Raw genomic sequence first — 21,025 nt, forward strand, 5'->3', positions numbered from 1 at the left:
GTTTACTTGTGCTAATCAAAGTTTTAAGAGTTAAAACCCTTTTTGTTCTGTGTATATCGTAAAAATGTGAGACTTCAATCAATCAAGATTGAATGCTTATGTTTTGTGTCATGCATCTGTTTTTTGGACAGTCATGTTGATATTGAATGCTTATGTGTTTTGGAACTATACCATAGGATGCTCATCTATCCGAAACCCTAATCAAGCGCACACAAAAGGACTACCAAGTCCTTGGCATGACCGAATAGTGTACAATCCTTCGGCCAGGCCGAGTACAACTCATAAAGAAGTTTTGGCTAAAGTGACTATTGCAGAGAAATTAAGATTGAATTATTAAGAGGGTTTTAAGTAAGATCGTAAGAAGCAAACCATGCCATTAACTATCATTAATGATAAAATTACCTGAACTGGTAATCCACCACAAGATCCATGGATCCAGGAGCCATCATGGGATGTATAAATAAAGGTGAAATTTCAAAAGTTAAGAGATTGTCAATTTTTATTTATTATTCTCATTTATTAGTTAGCGTCCAACTCTGATCTGACTTAATGCTGGATTCTCATTTATTACTTAGCGTCTAACTCTCATCTGACTTAATGTTGGAGTACCTTTTATAAGTAGTTTTTTGAGGACCCATCGGCTAATCACTAGAGGAAAGGATCCTGAAGCAGAAGCAGCATTCAGGAGGAGTTCACCTAGTTACCCCTTAGCAGGAACTATACATGATTAAAACTGAGATACACTCTCTGGATGAATTTGTTCAGGATGAATTGTTTTGGAACTTATGTGTGCAAGATTGTTTAGTATAGATCAGCTTTAATAATAGGCAAAATTTCTGGCCTCCAAAGTGTCTGTAAGGAGGGTATTAATAGCAAGCTACTCTTGCAATGCTTGACTAAGGAATGAAGTGACTATTTCCTTAATGTGCTTGTATGTCCTGTTTAATGGTTTAGGGGAACTCGGTCTTTAAAACTATGCTTTATGCTCCAGTTTGTTCACTTTAAGTTTTATGTGCCTGTTAACTAAACGCTTTCAAATTTTCATTTCAAATTTCAATATTTTTTGTAGGCATGACATGTACAATCCACACTTGGCAACAACAGATAAACATTTTCTCAGATAATAATCGAGAAAACAAAGTGACACAGCAAAAAACGTAATGGAAACTTTCCACTACATATCCTTCCTAGAAAAATATCTCTTTTCATGATTAGATGCGGTTAGCTTTCGATTCTGTGGATGTATTTAGTTTCAATTTTATATTTTGAATGTTTTGATTTGTCCTCAGTCAGCTACTAGAATATTTTAGTAGTGTGTTTACATTCGTGGACAAATAACTTGTCAAGTTTAGATTATTATTCTAGCTAGTAGATGAACGGCTATTAAGGAGAAGAAGAGGTATACATAAGCAAAAATAAGAAAGCAAGAACTCGAAATCCTTTGACAAGAAACTAATCACTGATGACTAAAAATTCAACATCTTAAATATCTATAAATAACTGTCACAGTTCAGAAGAGGGCATCCATTTATAACTAAAGCCAATAAGAACAGGGCATCCATTTAGAAAATTCCAGTGAGAAGATTTGCGGCAGTGGAGATAGCAGCTCCAGTGATAGCACATTGCACAATCTGTTCGTGAGTGGAATCTTCCAATGTAAGTGCCAGGGTTGCCCCAGTGATTGCTCCTGCAACTGCACTGTTTTTCTGCATCAAACATAATACAATTATGATGTTATTATTGTTATGAACATAATATATAATGATGTTACTAATGTTGTGAACACTAGAAGGCAGAGATATATCAAATGGCACTATGCTGATTGACGAGCACAATACAAATGCCTTAAAAGTAAGAAGTCCATTTTTATGACACAGAAAATGAGGAGAGAATGAAAATTATGGAGGTATAAATGGTCTAAATATCCCAAATTATAAAGTGTAGGATGAGATACATGTTTTGTCCTGCCACATAAGTTCAAATATTTGTAGTATATTGTACTAAGGTTGAGATTTCAATTTTAAACTCACAAAATAAACCTAAGTATTACCCAGTCATGAGCTCCACGAGCTTCCTTTAGTCCATATGTGAGACCTGCATACAATCCTGCTGCCACTCCTGCATTCAACAGACCTTAATTTAAGGTTCATATGACCACATAAACAGGGAAATTTGCGTTTTAAATTGTGCAATACTGGCAAATAACCATTTAGAATAAACACAGAACATAAACAAGAGGAAAGCAGAAAATGTTGAGACTCAATTAGGCCTTGCAACTTTGGCAAATTTAAGTTATCATTACAGCGCTAAAAACCATCACTATTCCTCAGAAAATTCAAATTTGAATATAACATAAGAAAATGCTTCATTACCCCATTGTAAGGACTCTTTGCCCGTGTTCTTCACCTGAGGATGAGAAAAATAAGAAAAAAGATAACACAATTAACAGAACGGCAGGCATTGAAGGATTACGGTAGGAAAAGTATATATAATATTGTAATTATAGACTCACCATGGCCTCAAGAGATTTGTTATTGGTCTCTCCTAAATGCACAAAACAAAAATTAGAACAAAATACCAATACTTTACGAACTTAAAGCTTTCCTACCCCAGAGTAATAAATTCAGAATAACAATGAAGAGATTGACATATAAAGGATAATGGGACACAATTTCTTTTCTTTCTTTTTATTTGGTGGGGGTAGGAAGTTGTCAATCTATTTTCAACTCCAGTCCTTTGAAATATTTATATTCCGAGACAACACTTCATTTGAGGAAGAAAAAGAGCAAAAAGTAATGCAATATCTATATAGTTAATAAAACTCGTACTGCATGACATGTACCTTTAAGACTTGGCAAACGATTTTTCTTGGCACTTGAAATTTCTGGTGGCAAACCTCCACTATTGTCAGTCCCGGTACCTACGATTATGCATACACATCATGCGCTGCAATGCGTCATCACTACATAATACTCATTGGTTTTATTTGAGCAATGATTTCTGAACACCCAATTTTTTCAAACATCTAATTAACACTCATTATTTCTATATATTTCTCTTCCTATCACATCTAATCATCTATCATATTTATTCTTTTTCTATCTTTTATCTGACTAGGTGTCAATTAAGTTTTTTGGTGTCTAAAAATCATCTTTCATTCAAATTGGACCAACATTTCTGTGAGAGAGAGAAAGTCATAATTTATTTCAAAACAGAGATTAATGAAAATAGATTTATCAAGACACCAGAGAATTATATTACATACATAAGAACAATTCCAATCAAATCTTAAATCTAATTATATACCAGTTCTGCATGTTATTTATATAATAATGAATAATGGTCATTTGCAAAAATAAACTTGAAATAACAGGAAGTGGAGGAGTATTGCACCTTCAATGGCTGTGAAATAAGCCTCACGGGACACAGCTTGAACTGCTCCAATCTGGAAAAACAAAAACATATATATAATAAAGGAAGACATGATCAAGGTGGTAAAAAAAAGAGAAAAGATGGTGGAAAAGATCATAGGTTCGATTTTTTTTTTTTTCACTAAAAAAAAATCATGCATCGGCCGGGATAGATATAGAATCAAATTAAGAACGAAACCACATGCATGCAATATTCATGCAAACAAAAAGAGAAAAAAGGAAATGTGCAGATAGATATACTCCAGCAGCTTTGACGAAGGTCTCAAGGATGCGATTAAGAAGAGGATGTCCAAGGTCGAAGAGTCCCTTCTTGTGGAAGTTACAAAGCTCATCAAGCAGTGACCGAGTCTCCAAGTTACTGCTCGTGTTCAGGTTCATCTTAATTAACTAAAATTACTACTATTGATTCACTTCGAAGAGAAGAAAAAGGAAGCGAGGTGTTGGTAATAATAGCAACAAAGGGAGAGGGAGAGAGAATATATAGAATAGAAGAAAGAAACCAAGAGAAGTGGGTTGGAGAACACGTGTACCCACACGTGGCGCTTTTCTGAGACAACGAGAATGCGAACAGATTCATTTGACACTCGAAATACGATGATGATATATTATATTAGATTCGGCTTCCTTTCCTTCACTGATCATGCCACTATACTTCTTATTCTAGCTACTAATCAGGGGTTAATACGAACGACTTGGTCATCTTCTGCAGATTTTACAAGTTTCTAAGGCTGTGTTTGTTTCATCGTTTTAATCTGTCGGCATGCCTTCCAATACAGTATTTTGTGTATCCTTAAACGTGCATTTGAAGCTTGTTCAATGAAAAAACAAACACACACTAAATCATTTGTAGTATTTTTACTTCTTAATTAAAACTATTCATTTCAAGTTTTCAACAACAAAAAAACTAAGACTATTGATATTTTAGTTTTTTTTTTAAATATTTATAAATTGAGTTTTATTTATTATTTTCTTCATATATTTTATTTTTGTTACAAAAGAGAATTAGCAAAATATTTTTAAATTATTTTTAAATTAAATGAAATAAAATAAAATATTTAAACTTTTTTACTGGAATAAAATATCTAAAATAAATACATTAGTATTCCATATTTATTAGATATATCATGCATTAACCTTCAACATCGATTATTTTAGAAAAAAGGTTAACAATATTTGAATATTCAAAGGTTCATTTTCCTTGTCTCGATCTCTAATGTTCAGCGCTTACACACGGAACTAACCTTCTAAAATTATTTGCCACGATCATTAATCCAATGCAAGTTGAAATAGAGAAATGCCATTCACCTTTCTTTCTTTTATTATCATAGTTACGAAATATCTATCCATTTTTTATAACTACTCTTGTGACTAATTATCTTTGAAAAAATCTCTTTTCTTAATCACATTATAATTTTTTCGATTCGCAAAACTCAAATTTAAAACCGGTTCATGTTTAGTTTTAAAACATTCATGCTCACATTGTTTCTAGCCTAAGATTTGAGTGAACAACATTGATCGGTAGGATTATTTACCGGAAACTTGCTGATGGTCAAGCTACTTGATTTCAAAATGATTTACATATCATTTTTTTATTTAATACACATCACTTTTTTTAATCTTTATGATCATTCACATTTTTAACCCTTACCGTCAAAAGATCTAACTTAACTGATTAAATAAAATGCATCAAGTTATTATAAATTTTCTGACATCATCTTCGGATTAAGAAAACTAAAAATACCTTCAACTTCAACATCTGCATCCTCCAATCATTACCGTCTTGGCAACGTGTTGTGAAGAAGCCAATCAGCATTGGTAATACTGTTATTGACTACCATGCAAAACAAAAATTCAAGCTAACCTAATACGAAACGTTTTATCCATGATCAAAAGTGAGCATTGAAAACACATCCTTGCGGCCTATACCACCACTCATAAGATGATAAGATTAAAAGTTTCCATTTCCAACGATACCTTTGGGTAGAGTAAGAGTAAAAGTTAGGGGTGAAAGTTCCCCATATAGTTTGGTAGTTGTACCTAAAGAAACGGAAGAAAGTATGTGCCCAAACAATGGACGGAAAAATTGATACAGGCCAAGCCGTCTCAACTAGAGTTTTACCTTAGAAAGACATCATACTAGAAAAAAAAACAGAATTAAAAAGCTATCTCAGGCGAAACTAACCAACATGATTTTAGTTACGATGACAATATGGGAAGTCTAATGCATACGTTACAATCCAATATAGCTTTACATCGGATCATGTTTTCTCCTTACTACATTTGCGAAAAATTGGCCCTAGAAACTCACTGCACAAATCCCTATATCACATTCACCACCAAAATTGGGTAGGAAAAAAAAAAACCTGTGTAGGGCGAATATTGACGCCCTCTATCAATAAGTAAATATAACTTATATAAGTAAAAAATGATAAGAGGATCAACCCCCCAACCCAGAATCCTCTGCAGAATGAAAAATGAACTGTAAGAGGTTGAGAAGGAAAGGTAAAAGAGAATTATTGCTGGTGAATGTTACACAGAAGCAACAATTACCATGCCCAAAAAGCCTACAAAAGCAGATTGAAGTTGCTGTATAATATCTTGCCCACTTCTCAGTGGCACTGTACAGTATTTCCACATGTCCTCCACAGAAGGAATGAATAATCAGAACCTACCACTTTGTAGAATGCAATCCTTTGTTTCACATAAGCACAGCAACCACTTAGCACCAGCAAATGCATATACGTCAAATAGCACAAACAATCTGCCTTCCTCTGTATGGTTTGAAAATCTTAAGATCCATTTACGGCCATCTCTGGGGAGGATTTTGGTGAAACCAATGTATGTTCCTCACCACCCAACTGTCCATTATCTGAAGTGCCGTACAACCCATCAGAAAAATTTCTATAGGCGGCAGTCTCTTTCTCTACATGGTTCACTTCAGCCGTTGCATTGCTATTCTCACAGAAATTTCTAGAAACATTTGACTCCTCTTTATTGTCTTCTCTACAAGGACCAGTATGAACATTGACTGAAGGTTTCTTACCAGGCAGCACAGTCTGGCTCAATGTTGAACACAAGGAAGCAAAAACACTATCTTTTGATTTTGAGTTTTTTGACAACTTCTTTGCAAGCTCAGGGTTCTCAGAAGGCAATTTTCTTTTCTGCCTGAGAGACTCCATTATCCCTTCATCCTCTTCAGAAGCTTCTGGCCTCTTTGGGGGTGGCCTGTAATCTTCATCCTCATCATCATCATAGTCAACCAGTCCACCAGGCCTTGGACTGAAAATCATGAGAAATACATTACCTTAAGGATGTTGCTCGGAAAATTAAAGCAATAGACCAGTGAAATACAATGAAAAAAAAGTATACCTTAACTTTGAATAGCTTGCAGCAACTCCATTGGATAGCACAGGTTGTTGTTGCTGCACTTTCTGATTATGTGAAATGGATGCAGAGGTTGTATCCTCCTCGTCACTGATTAACTACCAAATGTCAAGAGACCCCATGCCAGTTGTATAAAATCTCCAACAATACATGTGAGAGAAGATAAATACCTGTCATTAAAGTAGTCTTCCTCTTCTTTATCCAGAGCACGCTCATCAAGTCGTCTTCGAAGGTCAATCATAATAGCAGTACCTTTTGTCCCATCATTATCCAAACACTGCAAGCAATCACATAATCTTGAGTCGGAACTATGTGCTTGGGTAGGACTGGGTAAATATAAATTTGAAAATACCTGCTCATATTTTACTTTCAGTGAATGAATGGAAACCAAATACTCAAATTTCACTAACTGGTCCCAGAAAGAATCAACTAAATACTTCAATAATAATTTCAGATTCTCCTGCATTATACAATGTTATATCAGTACAAAATTGCTTGAGGCAATGATATCCATAATGGATACATATAACAGAATGATACCTTGCTAATATACTCGAAAAGTTCAAGAACAGCAGAGTTGAGCAGATTGTAGCGATTACCATTAGCAACAAAGGCATCTACTATTGGTTTGAGAAAGTCGCTTCTAACAAAATGATCTACCAGATGCTCATCCTGCAGGGCAACACATCAAACAGTTACATGTACTGCATGAGAAACTCATCATATATTCAAAAGAAACAAGAATGATATAAAGGGGATTACAAAAAATAGAATCAGGCAGTTACAGCTTAAAACAATGTTGAAAGCTACCAGCATGAACAACTCAAAACAGCTATTATAACAAAGTAAACTAAATTGCCCAAAACTTACATTCGGGCTAACTGATACCATCATATCCCCTCTTAAAAATCAAAAGCCGGAGAATAATTTGATTGAAAAGAAAATATTACAGGCATTGTTAACTGTTATCAAGAAAGAAGGTGCTCTCTAACTGCCAAGATTTCATTCTCAAAGGTCCTCATACCTAGTTACCTTCTCAATAAAATTTACTGCAATGAGCTCCAAAATGACAAAAATGTACAACTCAATAAGCGATAATACGATTTTACAAGAAAGGAATTCCAGCAGACGAGAACTAACAAAAATGCAGCTCATGTAGAAGTTGATGGAAGGAAATAACTGAAAATAAAAATGAGTTACAGGATTCACATACAAAATATTTTCAATATTCCATTCATAAGGTGATGAAATGAAGAAAAAATAAATTTCATATTTCATAACTTCAGGCCATCCTCAAGCTTAAATCACTTGCACTACTATTCAATATTGCCTTACCCTAAAAAAGAAACAAATCAGTAAAAACACCTCTTTAAATATAAATACTCAGGTATCAAGGTTCGTTCTATAATGATTGAGGGAGGGAGATTGTGCTATTTGCACTTGATATAAGGCTGTAAGACCCATATGAATCCTAAAATTACAAGCCCATGGATGAATGTCAAGATTGGGTTGATACATATAGAGTTGGGAAAGGGGATCTTCACTCTGGCAGTTGCCAAAGAAAAAACAGAATGTTTAAACATACATGACATGATAGAATAGTACGAACAAACCGAACAGCGCCAACAACTAGGTATTTTTCTCTTCTCCGTGTCAGTAACAAAATTTTATCAATCACTTTATTAAGAAGAAAGTTGCACCTGCAAAAGGCAGAGACCCATCACAATCACATGAAATGATCAGCAACATAAAGTCATTCTGTTTACTGCCTAGCAAGAAGGAAATACTTTATCCTGTATGGATGGTGTAGGACACAAAAGCATAGCAAGTCACATATGTTTGATAGTATCTCTGGCTTTGTCCCACTCTGATACTTAACTAGGCCACGATCTATTGATTTACTATTCGCATGAGCAACATTTTCTGAAGGACATGATGCTGTTATAACTTCAATCAGTTGTCCCAGATGCTTCTCATAGAAAATGTCAATAATTGTATCCTTCTGTCAAGTGAAACTGGAAAGTTACTAAAAACAACTCCAGTAATAACCAATATAATAAGCCAAGAATGAGTCACATGAAAGCATTTACTATTGAACAATGAGTTAATGACAACTCAATTTTGGACAAGCTAATAAGTTAATAACAATAATCAATATAGTTTAATTTAATTTTTTAAAAGAAAAAAGTAATTTTTATATTTTACATTAAAATATGATTTAAATTTGAATTTTAATATAATAGCATACCAATAATAACAATAATTTAAATTTACAAAAGAAATTGTAAAATCTTAAAAAATCAATCCAACTCCCATACTGTGATCACTCCTAGAAAGCAAGGCAAAAATAGAGATCGGGAAATAAAAATAAACCTGTGCTCCAGACAATGAGCATGAGTCTAATAGACAGCGAAGAATCTCAAGAAACTGGCAATGCATGTCATCTCCAAAGTCTGTTGTCATGCCTCTAACCTGTACATTAGAGAACATAATTAAACAAAATACTTTAAATTCAGAATCCACGTATTTACATTCCACAATTCCATGACAAAGAAAATCAACACTATATCTTTACTGGGGATAACTTTTGTGCACAAAAGTTTATTTCCATATACTGTTGAGGCTAAATTACTTTCAGGAACTCTATAAAGGTCAATATATTGATAAAACATTCAATTAGCTTCTAACAAACTTTCATAAACAGCATAGCAATGGACTACTTAACAAGTATTTAAATTCAGGAGATGTAGCACTTTACATTGACAATTAACAGATGCAACAGATTTTAAAAACCATTCATATAGAATCTTTAAATGAATTAACAAATAGAATATCCTGGTTGTCCTTTTAATATAATATCCATAAGCAAGCTTATTTACACCCTTGATTACTCTATTCTTTTTGTTAATAAGATCTTACGATCAGAATACAGGATCATACCAACTTTCACCACCATTTACTTGTGTCTCTGCTGCCTCAAGCTCTTGTACATCAGCGCCTAGTTTGCCCTAGTCTTAATAAGACGTGTCTTATGGTTCCTACTTGCTCCAAAATTTTGCCTTTTGAAATGTATCTTGTCACTTATGAAAACATACTCATCATACTTATAGTCATCAAGTCAACAAAATACTTCATCACCTGGTTCACTCCAATATCTAGATTCCTAGTCATGTCTATTCAATTTTAGGCTACACTATTATTTTATCACTTTCATTGATTATTTTTTTCCGATTGTACTTGTTCTTAATGAAAAACCTTCTAATGTTTTTACTATATTGCAAGGTTTCTTGACATAAATTCAAAACTAACTTGGTACTTCTAGTAAATCTTTCACATTGATAATGTTGGTGAATATGTCTTCCCAGTTTCAGTCTTTTTACTTTACAGGGTATTATTAATCAAACATCTTGTACACACAACACAACAAAATGGTGTTGTCAAAAGAAAGAATAATTACTTGGTTGGTTGAAATCAATTGTACCCTTCTTCACCATAAAGTTCCCCTTCGTTTCTATGGAGATGTACTTCTTATGTCATGTTATTTGTTAACCGCACTTCACGATCAGGTTCCCTACTCTTTCTTTTATCCACAACAAAATTTCTACCATATTTCTTAGTATCTTTGGTTGCACTTTGTCCATGATTTCACTACAGGTAAAGATAAATTGCAAAATCTCTCAAATGCCTTTTTTCAATTACACACACCTCCAAAAGGGGTATTGTTTTTGCCCTCAATTTCCATGATACATAGTTTCTGCTGGCATCACTTTTTTTAGACTTCCCCCTTCTCCTCATCTGTTGTACTTGATGCCGATTTCACTGCTCACCCTCTGCATATTCCATTTGTTGTTCCAGCTCCAATAGTTGTTGGAGCTCCACTACCTTTGCTTACTTACCAATGGCAAACTCAGATCCAGCAATACTTCCTTCCACTAATCGCCCATCTCATCTCTTGCTCCAACCATCCCTCCACCTATGCCACTTACCCCTAAACTTCATATCGCATCACAAAAATATATTCATCCTTTCACAATCCTAATCTTCTACTTGCTAGATTTCAACTTAAAACCAATTGGCACAAAGTGAAGTTGTCCAACAGATATATAAGCTACTCTCTATGCTTGTACTCTTTAAATAACAATCATTTATCTCCTTCCAATTTATCTTTTCTCTTCTTTGGATTATGTGTCTATTCCCAAGTCTATGTGTGAATTCATAACTAATCCCAATTGACACCAAGTGATGTTGATGTTTGATGAAATGGCAACTTTACATTCTAGTGGCACTTGGGAACTTGTTCCCTTACCTCTTGACAAGACTATTTTTTGCTGTCTTTGGGTTTATACAGTAAAAATTGAACCTGATGATCATATTGATAAATATGGGGAAACCTTTTCCAATGTGGCAAAATTGATCATTAGAATTGTTTGTATGTCATATCTCCTACATATATCTTGTACAAGGAAACAGGCGAAAGTGTGGAACATGACATCAAGTAGTATAAATGATTTCATAGATCAGAAATACAGAAAGAGAATATGAAGATTTCAGCCACACTATACTATTTGCTAGTCTTTTTAACAGTTCAAACAAGGCATTGGCGATCACACCCATCTCTCAAATAAATTAAACACGAGCAGAAAGACACACATGCACAAACACCAAGCTCATTTCATTTCCACTATTTCTTTATACATGATTCATCTAGAAAGATGTGGCCTCATTTGCATACAGAAACTTACCAATAGTCCAAGAAGTGTAATTCCCTCCTGTCGAACAACATAAGACTGCAGAAGATTAGGATCCAGATTCACGAAGAGAATGAGGATATCTGTTCTGCAACCATCACAACATTTGCCTCTTAGTAATTAATTGTAAAGAATGTCAAACAGAACATCCAAAACCAAAAAGGGGTGATCAATACCCAGTAAGAACAAGCTTCTTGTCTTGACTTTGCAAGACATCAGTGACGATGTCAAAGATGCCCTCATTCATCAGATCCCTACAACATGAATTCAAATCAAAGAACCAATGAAATTTAAGATCCCAAAAATAGAATATGTAGCAAAATATAATAAAAAAATAACCAGGAATTTTCAGGTAGATTAAGTAACTGAGTAAGGCATCTAACCTACTTGTCAAAAAAAATTGTGAGAGCTTACAAATAAAATATCCAAAGGCATGGCTTTTGATAATTATACATGAAGTTGCTTTCAAAAGATGTTTAGTGTTGTAATAAAAAAATTACTAGGCCTTGTGAAAATACCAAACTGGAGATATCAAATTTTATGTTAACGTATGCTAATGATAATAGTTTAACAATCAAAATTGAGTATGAAAAATTAAAAGCAAATGCAAGCCTCTACAGCTCCACCATTGAAGATTCTGATGAAAGAAGCACTAGCACTTTAAGACATGCTTGATCAGATTATTCCTTAAGAAAAACAGCAAACTTTTTTTTTTTTGCACAGCAAGAAAAACAGCAAACTTGAGAAGAAATAGCAAGCTCTGCCTAAATAATTACCAAGAATGCAATCAAACAATAGCAATTGATTCAAAAAATTGGAGAACACAAACTGCATAACAGGCTGACACTGTCAATTGTCAAGATTCACCACTCCAGATGCTACATACCAAAAAAGCCGAAGCTGTTGAACCATCTGTAAGCTCTTGCTTAAACTACAAAACTCATGCAAGAAACGGACCTGTCCACCAAATAGAGAGACAAAAATATTTAACATAAGAATTACCAGCAACATCAATCATGAACATAAAAAAAAAGATGGCATTAACATTAAAGCAGTTTAACCATAAAAGATAAGAAAAACATTACATTAATGGAATCATATATCAAATATCATATATAAATACAAATAAAGGTCAAGCAGGCATGCTTCATTTTGAAAGAAAGTGAAGCTCAACCTCAGGTGAAAATCAAATCACAATCTATTTGTCCAAAACACAAGGGTGTAATTAATAAAAACACATTCCACCACAGGATGGCACATGTAGTGAAACAACCAAGATTGGAGAACAAAAACTTGAATTAAATCAGGCCGAGTTTAGCTCTAAAGGAGATGCAGTGATATAAAGATTAAAACTAAAGGAAAGAGATCCATATTTGATCATAACAGTACTTTATTAGAGCATAACACAGCTACTTTATTGTGTGCATACATGTACTATATTTCCAAACTGTTCTATCAGGGTAACTAACTAAACTGTATTCAGTTAGTTGTCATGCTGTCAGTTACGAGTTAGATATTCACCAAGTGCTCTATTAAAATCGGTCACAGATTCAAATGAATAGAAAATTATGATATTATTTACATGTCTGCCTCAAACTCTATCAGTACTAGTACCTAGAATAACTATGCAACAGTTAAAGGGGGGTGGTACCTTGAATAACAAAATGCATATTTTCCAAAGTTTTGAAACAAAATCAACTGATTTGAAACGGGGAGAATAAAAGATCAATAGTTAATATGATAATAACCAAAAGAAAGTGTAGACAACAGGGACCATTTATTGGCATAACCTCACACTGGAATTCCGTTTCCTCTTTTAGTAAAATTTCATCAAATGTGACTGCACACACAAATAATAAGCTACGCCACCAGGAGGGAAAATGTTAACTTATGAAATAGCAATGTCATGCTGGAAATAGTAAACTAGTACTAGTCATGACCAGGAGAAACAAAAGACTTACCATATTTTTCTTTGATTCAGGAGAGGTGGTGGGTGATTTTAACCTAGCAAACAACTCCTGGATAAATGTACTGTCATCCTTCAATAAAGAAACAACCTAAAAATAACAGAGTAGTCAAAACAAAATATATAACAGTCACTATATTATATGTTAAGCCTTCTTTCCATACAAATCAAAATCTTACAATGGCATTGTTTGCATGTATTATGGAGTTAAGATTTGCAACAGTAGCCTCATCCAATACTCTAGCCAAAACAACATCCTAAAAACAGTAAATGAAGGTAAGGAACAGATTACAAATAAATAAATAGAGTAAACAAGAAAAGGCTTAGAAGGAGGAAACCTTCAAAAAACCAACTCTATATGTCTGATGTATCTTCGATAATACAGTTGTATTTTTTATAGGTATGGCCTACAAAAGAAAATAGTTAAATACTATGAGTAAGAAGTAAAATTTCCTTGCATATCTAGAGATCTACCTGCCACCTAGCTTCTCTCCCAAAATAGAATAAATAATCAGAACCCAAATATACCTCCTTATAAATAACATATTCCTTTAAGAATTTACGGTGATGTTGAACATGGGGAACCTCTGGATCATCTGAAATGGCATAAGAGATTCAAGAAAACTCATTTTTAGTGTTTTTACTACAGTATAGTCAGTACACACACATGCATGCACACACGTGTATAACACATAATATGTAACGGCTACACACCAAAAAAACTCATTTCACAAGGTTGAGAAGGAAATCATGTAATGAACTCACACTCAAGGGCACCAACAATGTCCATCATAAACTCATCACTGAATATTCGCTCAAAAATTTGTGTACTATTAAGCAAAACTGCAAGAGAAACAAACATATATCGGAAATGGAAAAATGTCAACAAAGTGACAAAAAATAAAATGGCATAAAAAAAAATACTGACCAATCCCTTTGATTATTTTGAAAATCAGGTGAAGGCCATCCATATTTTCCAAGTCTTCACAAACTCTAAAAACTTCCATGAGCTTCCTAAAAAAATCTTGCTGCATTGGAAATATAAATTACAAAGGGAAATCTAAAATATATACAAGGAAAAAAAAGGATGAAATTTACATAATCCTAAATTTCTAAAGCACTCTGACATACAGATGATTAGTGTGAAGTGTGTAGACTTCAGAATAAAAAAGGAAAAAATGCACTGGAATTGACTAAATAATCATTCTAAATTTGCAAACAAGATACGCATTAGAAATTAGTAATTAACATTAGTATATAATGGTGCAAGTAAAAATCAACACCATAATCATCATCAATATCACATAAGTCTCAACTGTGATACCATACACACTGAAAACTTAGTTGACAATATCACGATATCATCAGGAAGTACACTTTTCTTCTAATAAATCATAAAAGAAACATACCTCAATTTTTATAATTCATGGTAATCTTCATCTAAATTTATTTAAAGATAAGTAAAGTCAATGACTTATGTAACATAAAACTAGAAACATTATATGAATGAGAAGTCATGGATGACTTAAAATAATTATCTAGTGCATCTTATCCTTTCAGTCCTTTTAATGGATGATCTATAGCTTATAGAGAGACATTGCCAAATCATGCAGAAAGGTAACCAGCCTAATCTATGAAGATATATGCACAAATACTAGTGGTTTATTTTAGCTTACATAGCTTAAAATTAGTTCCACAAGCCATGACTGATCTGTATTGCCACTCTCAACCACCATCTGTGAACAGATAAAAAAGGATGAATTTCACTAAAGCTGATAAGTGTAAACTTTTTAACTGAAGTACAACAATAAAATTCAACTGAAGTAGAACAATATCTACCATAAATTGTGAAACAGCTTTCTCATCAGAAGTAGAGAAGGATATCATAAAAGTAACAACAATGTGTGGTTGTAACAAAAAAATCATTGAAAAACGAACACAAAATGTGTGTGCAACAGAAATTATTAACTTGTAAGTGAAATTGTAAGAAATAAATTGCATGAATAATACATACATATTGGTGTTCATGTTAAAACAAAAATGATTGATCAATTTCATATAGGAAATAGGATGTTCATTAATTATTACAATTCAATATATCATTATAGGACAATTAGCCCCTGGCCAATTATAGCTGTCAAGCTATCAAAAGTATGGTTTGCATTCTAATGAGTGGGATGCCAATTCAGAGGATAAAGCAATGCATGCAAGCCCCAGGAAACTCATTTCATAAGTTCATGCTTGTTTTAGATCTTTCCTTGGGTTTGGGTGATGGTTCCCATATTAAATTATAGGGGAACCTTTAAATGTTCCTCAGCTCTTTTATAGAGTTGTTTATCCCTCTAGTGTGCACAATGCTCCTATAGTTAAGTTTTACTCTTTATCTGATTCTACTGTTTCTTTGAATTTTCATTTCTTAGAAATGTATGATAAGGAACTCTAAAAAATTATACTTATTGAGTTTAAATTCGAATAATTCTTACAACGTTCAAAATTAAACTGATTTCTTCTCTTTGTTCAGAATATCAAATAAATAACAATTTACAAGTTTCCCAAATCTCTTTCTCTTAGAACCCTCCATCTCTGTCTCCTACAGGTGCCCTCAGAGATTGGCATGCTGTGTTACAGGTTTCATTACATTTGTTTTTGGTTTAGTTTTGAAGATTTCAAATCCTCTTGCATCTGTATCTCTCGTTTGTTTGTTAAATAAATTCTGTTTATTAAAAAATTCTATAATTATAGGATGAGACTTCTGTATAAGATAGCTTATTAACATCAACTTGTCAAATGATCTCCAATTTGCCTTATATACCAGTTTGTACATCTAATGATGTTCAGCATTGGACTTTGTGCTAGGAATTAGACATAAGGGAAAAGGAATTAGTTAGATCAGAATAGTTAGTTAGTCAGTTAGAGAAGTTAATAAGATATAAGTAGGGGGAAAGGGATACAAGGATTCATTCAGTTTTGTTAACATTTGTAAATTTGTGAATTAGGCAGCAGTACATGTAGAAAGGGTCAGAATTTGGGATTTAATTTGCCATATTATTGGTGGTAATTGCATAAAACTAATGATAATTGTACAGCAAAATTGTTTGAGAAAGTAAATCAAAAACATGAATGAATAGATTTCAATTAAATAAACTAAGGTTGTAAAGCAGTTGAAACAAGCACCTCCAAAGTTCACTCAGGATTGCAAAGATTAAAAGAAAAAGTCAACAATACCCACAGTTAATCTGCATAAAACCATATTCAAATAAAGAGAAATTTGAAAGAACATGTGATAATGATGAAATTGCAAAACTATAAATAAAAGAAGAAAGGTAGAAATAAAATAACTGAGAGGATTAAGGCATATGCCCAAACCTTAAGAATCAAAGGAAGCGTTGACAATTCAACAGCGGGCAACTCCCTTGACTCACTGTTTACACTGTGAAATGCCTCACCTGAAATACACAACAAACCATAAGACTAAGTCCATAAAGCACCAAACAAAATAATTCTGCAATATAACCGTTACCAGATAAAAGTTTGACATTTAACACAGCAACACTAACACTGGTACAAATTTATCCAGTCATGCATACAAAAATTAAAACAAGACAGTCTCACAAAAGCCGGAATATATACAGTTATACACACACTGCAATCTACACCCAAAACAATGGTTACATTACATGAACTCAGCTCTCGGACCAATACAATCATATCATAGGTATTTTGTGCCTTAATAAGGAGAAGTAATCAATCCACTTTAGTTCAAGAAGGAATTCTATGTATAGCACTGTATGGCATTTCAATGGTAAAGCAGTAATTATTTAACATTAATAATCAGCACATGAGAGGTATATAAATAATTCACTAAAACAAAAACATATTATTACTGTAGAGAAGCAAAAAACAACTAACGTTGAAACAATAATAAATAAAAAAGTATTAGAATATATTTAATAGATAATAAATGTAAACAATCTCCAGTACAGAGAGGGAATAATAAGGTTCAAATTTTGCATTACTTACTATTTAAAGTATTAAAATGCATACTCCTTTGCACATTGCAAATATTGTCCCTGAATAAAACAAGCATAGGAATAAGATCAATTCCATAGGAGAGAGAAGAAAACCAAGAGAAAGATATGAAGTAATTAAAGTTTAATAGTTATTTGCTACCAAATGTAAGAGCAACCACCAGGTTCTTGAAAGCTAAGAGCCAGTTCTGCAGCATATTCTGGATCTCTCCATGAAATAATTGTATCTGCATGACAAAATAGTGTCTACCATTAAACTGAAACAAAATGAACCCTGATATGCTTCAAGGACAAATAGTGGACTTGTCAATATTAAGTGTAAAAAATGCTATCGATTACCTTCTTGTTTCCTATAAATATCATCAGGAGAGATACAATGTGAAAGTATGTTTTCATTGTCTTCTTCATCAAAAACAAATAAACCCAGCTCTTCTGATCGCTGCATTATAAGATATTATGATTCTTCATTCCTTGTAAATACAAAAATCAAGGCCAATCAACCACCTATTTCTGTTGAATATTAGAACCATATTGTGTTGTTAACTCTAAATAGCATCTTTATGCTCTAGGACAGGAAAGATATAATGTTATTGTTATCAGACATGGTAAGGCATTAATCCTGATCAACATCACCAATCCTTGAGGAGATTACATCTTTAAATTATTATTGTCTTAAAATGCAAAGGTAAAAGCCTCTGACCATACACATAAACAGACATTAATGTGCATGGGTAAACGCCAAGGGGAAGTCAAACATACAATGTCTACAAACAGAAGTGCCCACATATGTAACATATGTGCTGGTCACAAATGAAAGCTTTACCAAAACAGTGTACAAACCTCCAAATAATCAACAGTGACATGCCCAGTGCCCTGGTCATCCCATTTCCCATCATCCTTCAGACGGTAGACCGTGACACGCTGAAATCCAATAAGAAGAAAGACTGAGTAATAAGTCATATAAACATTTTCACCACATGAGATATCAAGATTGAAAACACATTCCTTGCAACTTTTTCCAAATGAATATATTGTATTAAATCAGAATTCAAAAGTAACAAAGAAATACAGAAACTATATTCATTCAGCAAGCTCAGGTAGCCCAACTGTTAAGTGCTGTGAAAATAGCAATTTGGTATGACTGAATCATTGAAATCCTGAGTAAACCATTTACTCAGAGCCATCCTTTTCTTTCATTTAGCAAAAACTGGATATGATAATAGAATAAGCATATTTTTAATTTTAATGAGTTCTTACTTTACTAATGACTAGAGAAAAAACTGACAAAACTACGTGTGTGCTAGAACAAATACTAATGTTGATGTGGTATATGTCCATATTACAATTCATGCCACTCCACGTTACTACAGGCAACAAGTAGAATTTGATTCCCAAAAGGAAATAAAGGGGCAATAAATAAAGCAAAAGTAGCAATGTAGCATACAGAAGAAATAAATGACAAAAAGTTTAAGACAGTAAATAAATAATTTCTTGCAGTTCTCACACTGGAAAGCGCAAAGAAGCACAGACAAAAGATGGGAAGCATTATGGATAGCACTGTCTATGACCATTTGGAAGCACAGAAACAGCATGGTCTTCAATAACCAGCTCTTCATTCCCGAAAAAGTCATGGACGAGACACTATTCCATACCTGGTCTTGGCTAAGGTGTATGGAGAAGGATTTTAATACCCACTTTAATCACTGGTCATCTAATTTGAGGGAGGAATTCTCTTAGGGGGGGCTGACATATCCTGTCATTCTATTCATTCTTACTTGGGCAGTGTTTCTCACTGCCTATGCTATATGTTGTACACTTCAGTACATCTAGTACTGACCCTTAATTATAATATCTTTTGCTGTGCAAAAAAAAAAAGTAAATAAATAATTCATAACCTTTTGTGCTTAAATGTAATTCTTGATTTAACTGGCAAAAAAACTAAAAAAAGGAGGCACATTTCACTATCAAGGAAGAAACCAGGTACATTTAGCAAACACTAAATGTAACTGACTAACTGCATGAAAAGATGATAAAAAAATTGAGTGGAACTAGTGCATTGCATCCTGACAATGACAGCAGCAACTTTCCAAGTTCTTTGGCAGCATATTACTGGAGAGTGAGACAAAAATTTCAGAAAACAGGGGGCGGGGGGGAACAACACCAGATTATTGTCTCACAAATCATAACCACAACCCAAATCACCTCCGAGTGGATGAATAATCTTGACCTTTCAGTTCAAGCTTTTAGAAGAATTTGATTTTGATCCAGTCTCATTGTATAACTACTTCACATTATTAATTGTGCCCTAAAACCACAACTATACAAGTTTAAGAGCATCTACTATACAATGTTCTTTTTTTCTAATTATTTAGATTTAGATATGAACAAATTAAATATTGTATGCATTCCCAGTGCGATAAATGTTTTGCATTTTCTTTGACACTTCCAATTTTTATTCCCTTAGCCAGTGCTCCACAAGCACTCGGTAGCAAACCTCTTATCAACTAATCACCCAAAACCAAGCACGGATTGTTAAAAAGGTTTGACTTTCACAACCATTATTTAGAAAATCGAACTTTTTAATTGTCTCCCGACATACCATCCATTGGATATTGTAAAAAAAAATATAAAATTAAAATCTTTCTAAATTTAAAAAAAAAAATCAAATGGAATCAAAATAAGTATTAGTTTAGCACAACAACTAGATACAACAGTAATGCATATCCAAGCAAACACACTATCCTCCACTTCTTCACCTCATGATTCTAATAATATCAACCAAGTAAAATGATTGCACGAAGCATAACTGATAATAACACTAACTGAGTGGTAGCTAAGGATAGGGATACACAGTCCAACACTCCAACTGAATTCACAAGCACTAACACTTACTGATACGTTCAGCAATTCACTAATAAAACAAATCGAACCTCGAACTCTGGACACATCGAATAGCAAAACAAAAACCAATTGCATCCACTAAAATCAACGACAAAGCCTAGAAGCTTCCGATTACAAATGGAGCACACTTGCCTGCATCGAATTGGTGTTGTTCTGCGATTTCTCCGTCGCGCCCATGGCAGGGAGCAATTCAAAATTTCAAAAGCAAAAAAAAAAAAAAGAAAACAAAACAGAGACGGTGAATTTTGGGGGTGAGGTTCAAATTAGGGTTTGGAGGACGAGTGGAGCGAGAGAGGAGAATGCAATTATAATATTCTCCGTTCAAAAAAACAGTTTCGCGTAAATGAAATACCGGGAATGCCACTGGGTTCCCACTGAAATACGGGATTTGCCATTAGCTAGATGGATCCCACCTTACCTATAATTGGCTTGCTACTAGTTTGTTTAAATTTAAAATAAGTATTTTTTTTAAAAGTCTTATTTAATTGTTAAATAAATTCTGGACTGGTTTGTTTAAGTTTATTTTTTAAAATAAGTGTTTTTCAAATAAAATAGGTAATTTCTAAT

General features: G+C 33.5%; 2 protein-coding genes across 10 annotated transcripts; both read right to left on the reverse strand.

The window, feature by feature from the left end:
- Window positions 1-1,440: 1,440 nt before the first annotated feature.
- Window positions 1,441-3,888, reverse strand: LOC100800540 (outer envelope pore protein 16-2, chloroplastic). The gene is made up of 7 exons (XM_003533147.5): window positions 3,672-3,888; window positions 3,394-3,445; window positions 2,843-2,920; window positions 2,513-2,544; window positions 2,373-2,406; window positions 2,051-2,118; window positions 1,441-1,706 (listed from the first exon to the last, which is right to left on the reverse strand). The coding sequence occupies exons 1-7, from the start codon at window positions 3,807-3,809 to the stop codon at window positions 1,563-1,565; spliced, it is 546 nt and encodes a 181-aa protein (XP_003533195.1). The 5' UTR covers window positions 3,810-3,888; the 3' UTR covers window positions 1,441-1,562.
- A 1,753-nt stretch (window positions 3,889-5,641) lies between these two features.
- On the reverse strand, window positions 5,642-20,797 carry LOC100775758 (serine/threonine-protein phosphatase 4 regulatory subunit 3). 9 transcript variants are annotated; one of them, XR_005886502.1, is made up of 24 exons: window positions 20,591-20,773; window positions 18,398-18,478; window positions 17,897-17,996; window positions 17,700-17,784; window positions 17,550-17,599; window positions 16,896-16,975; window positions 15,206-15,265; window positions 14,458-14,557; window positions 14,295-14,372; window positions 14,058-14,125; window positions 13,868-13,936; window positions 13,709-13,786; window positions 13,525-13,620; window positions 12,450-12,520; window positions 11,740-11,817; window positions 11,558-11,651; window positions 9,189-9,287; window positions 8,603-8,817; window positions 8,401-8,515; window positions 7,356-7,487; window positions 6,986-7,275; window positions 6,801-6,905; window positions 5,982-6,710; window positions 5,642-5,891 (listed from the first exon to the last, which is right to left on the reverse strand). XR_005886502.1 is itself a non-coding variant. In XM_003534774.3 (24 exons), exons 1-24 carry the CDS (start codon window positions 20,633-20,635, stop codon window positions 6,221-6,223), a joined length of 2,604 nt encoding a protein of 867 aa, XP_003534822.1. In that variant the 5' UTR covers window positions 20,636-20,768; the 3' UTR covers window positions 5,642-6,220. The 9 variants fall into 9 exon arrangements, 4 of the variants coding, with proteins under 4 accessions (XP_003534822.1, XP_014617383.1, XP_006586899.1 ...); XM_003534774.3 differs by having other exon boundaries at window positions 5,642-6,710; window positions 6,986-7,092; window positions 7,168-7,275; window positions 20,591-20,768; XM_014761897.3 differs by having other exon boundaries at window positions 5,642-6,710; window positions 6,986-7,092; window positions 7,168-7,275; window positions 17,897-18,027; window positions 20,591-20,652.
- Between the last annotated feature and the right edge of the window lie 228 nt (window positions 20,798-21,025).

The sequence above is a fragment of the Glycine max genome, chromosome 9, assembly GCF_000004515.6.
Source record: "Glycine max cultivar Williams 82 chromosome 9, Glycine_max_v4.0, whole genome shotgun sequence".
In the NCBI taxonomy this organism is placed as follows: domain Eukaryota; kingdom Viridiplantae; phylum Streptophyta; class Magnoliopsida; order Fabales; family Fabaceae; genus Glycine; species Glycine max.

Excerpts from the sequence above, each read along its gene's own strand:
- LOC100775758 (XM_006586836.4), bottom strand. The coding sequence starts at position 20,635 with ATGGGCGCGACGGAGAAATCGCAGAACAACACCAATTCGATGCAG. Across the intron at positions 16,976-17,549 it reads GCATTTTAATACTTTAAATA|GTGAGGCATTTCACAGTGTA; the intron begins GTAAGTAATGCA and ends TGTGTATTTCAG. Across the intron at positions 6,711-6,800 it reads GCAAGCTATTCAAAGTTAAG|TCCAAGGCCTGGTGGACTGG; the intron begins GTATACTTTTTT and ends CATGATTTTCAG.
- LOC100800540 (XM_003533147.5), bottom strand. The coding sequence starts at position 3,809 with ATGAACCTGAACACGAGCAGTAACTTGGAGACTCGGTCACTGCTTGAT. Across the intron at positions 3,446-3,671 it reads CCTTCGTCAAAGCTGCTGGA|ATTGGAGCAGTTCAAGCTGT; the intron begins GTATATCTATCT and ends TTGTTTTTCCAG. Across the intron at positions 2,119-2,372 it reads CAAAGAGTCCTTACAATGGG|GAGTGGCAGCAGGATTGTAT; the intron begins GTAATGAAGCAT and ends TGTTGAATGCAG.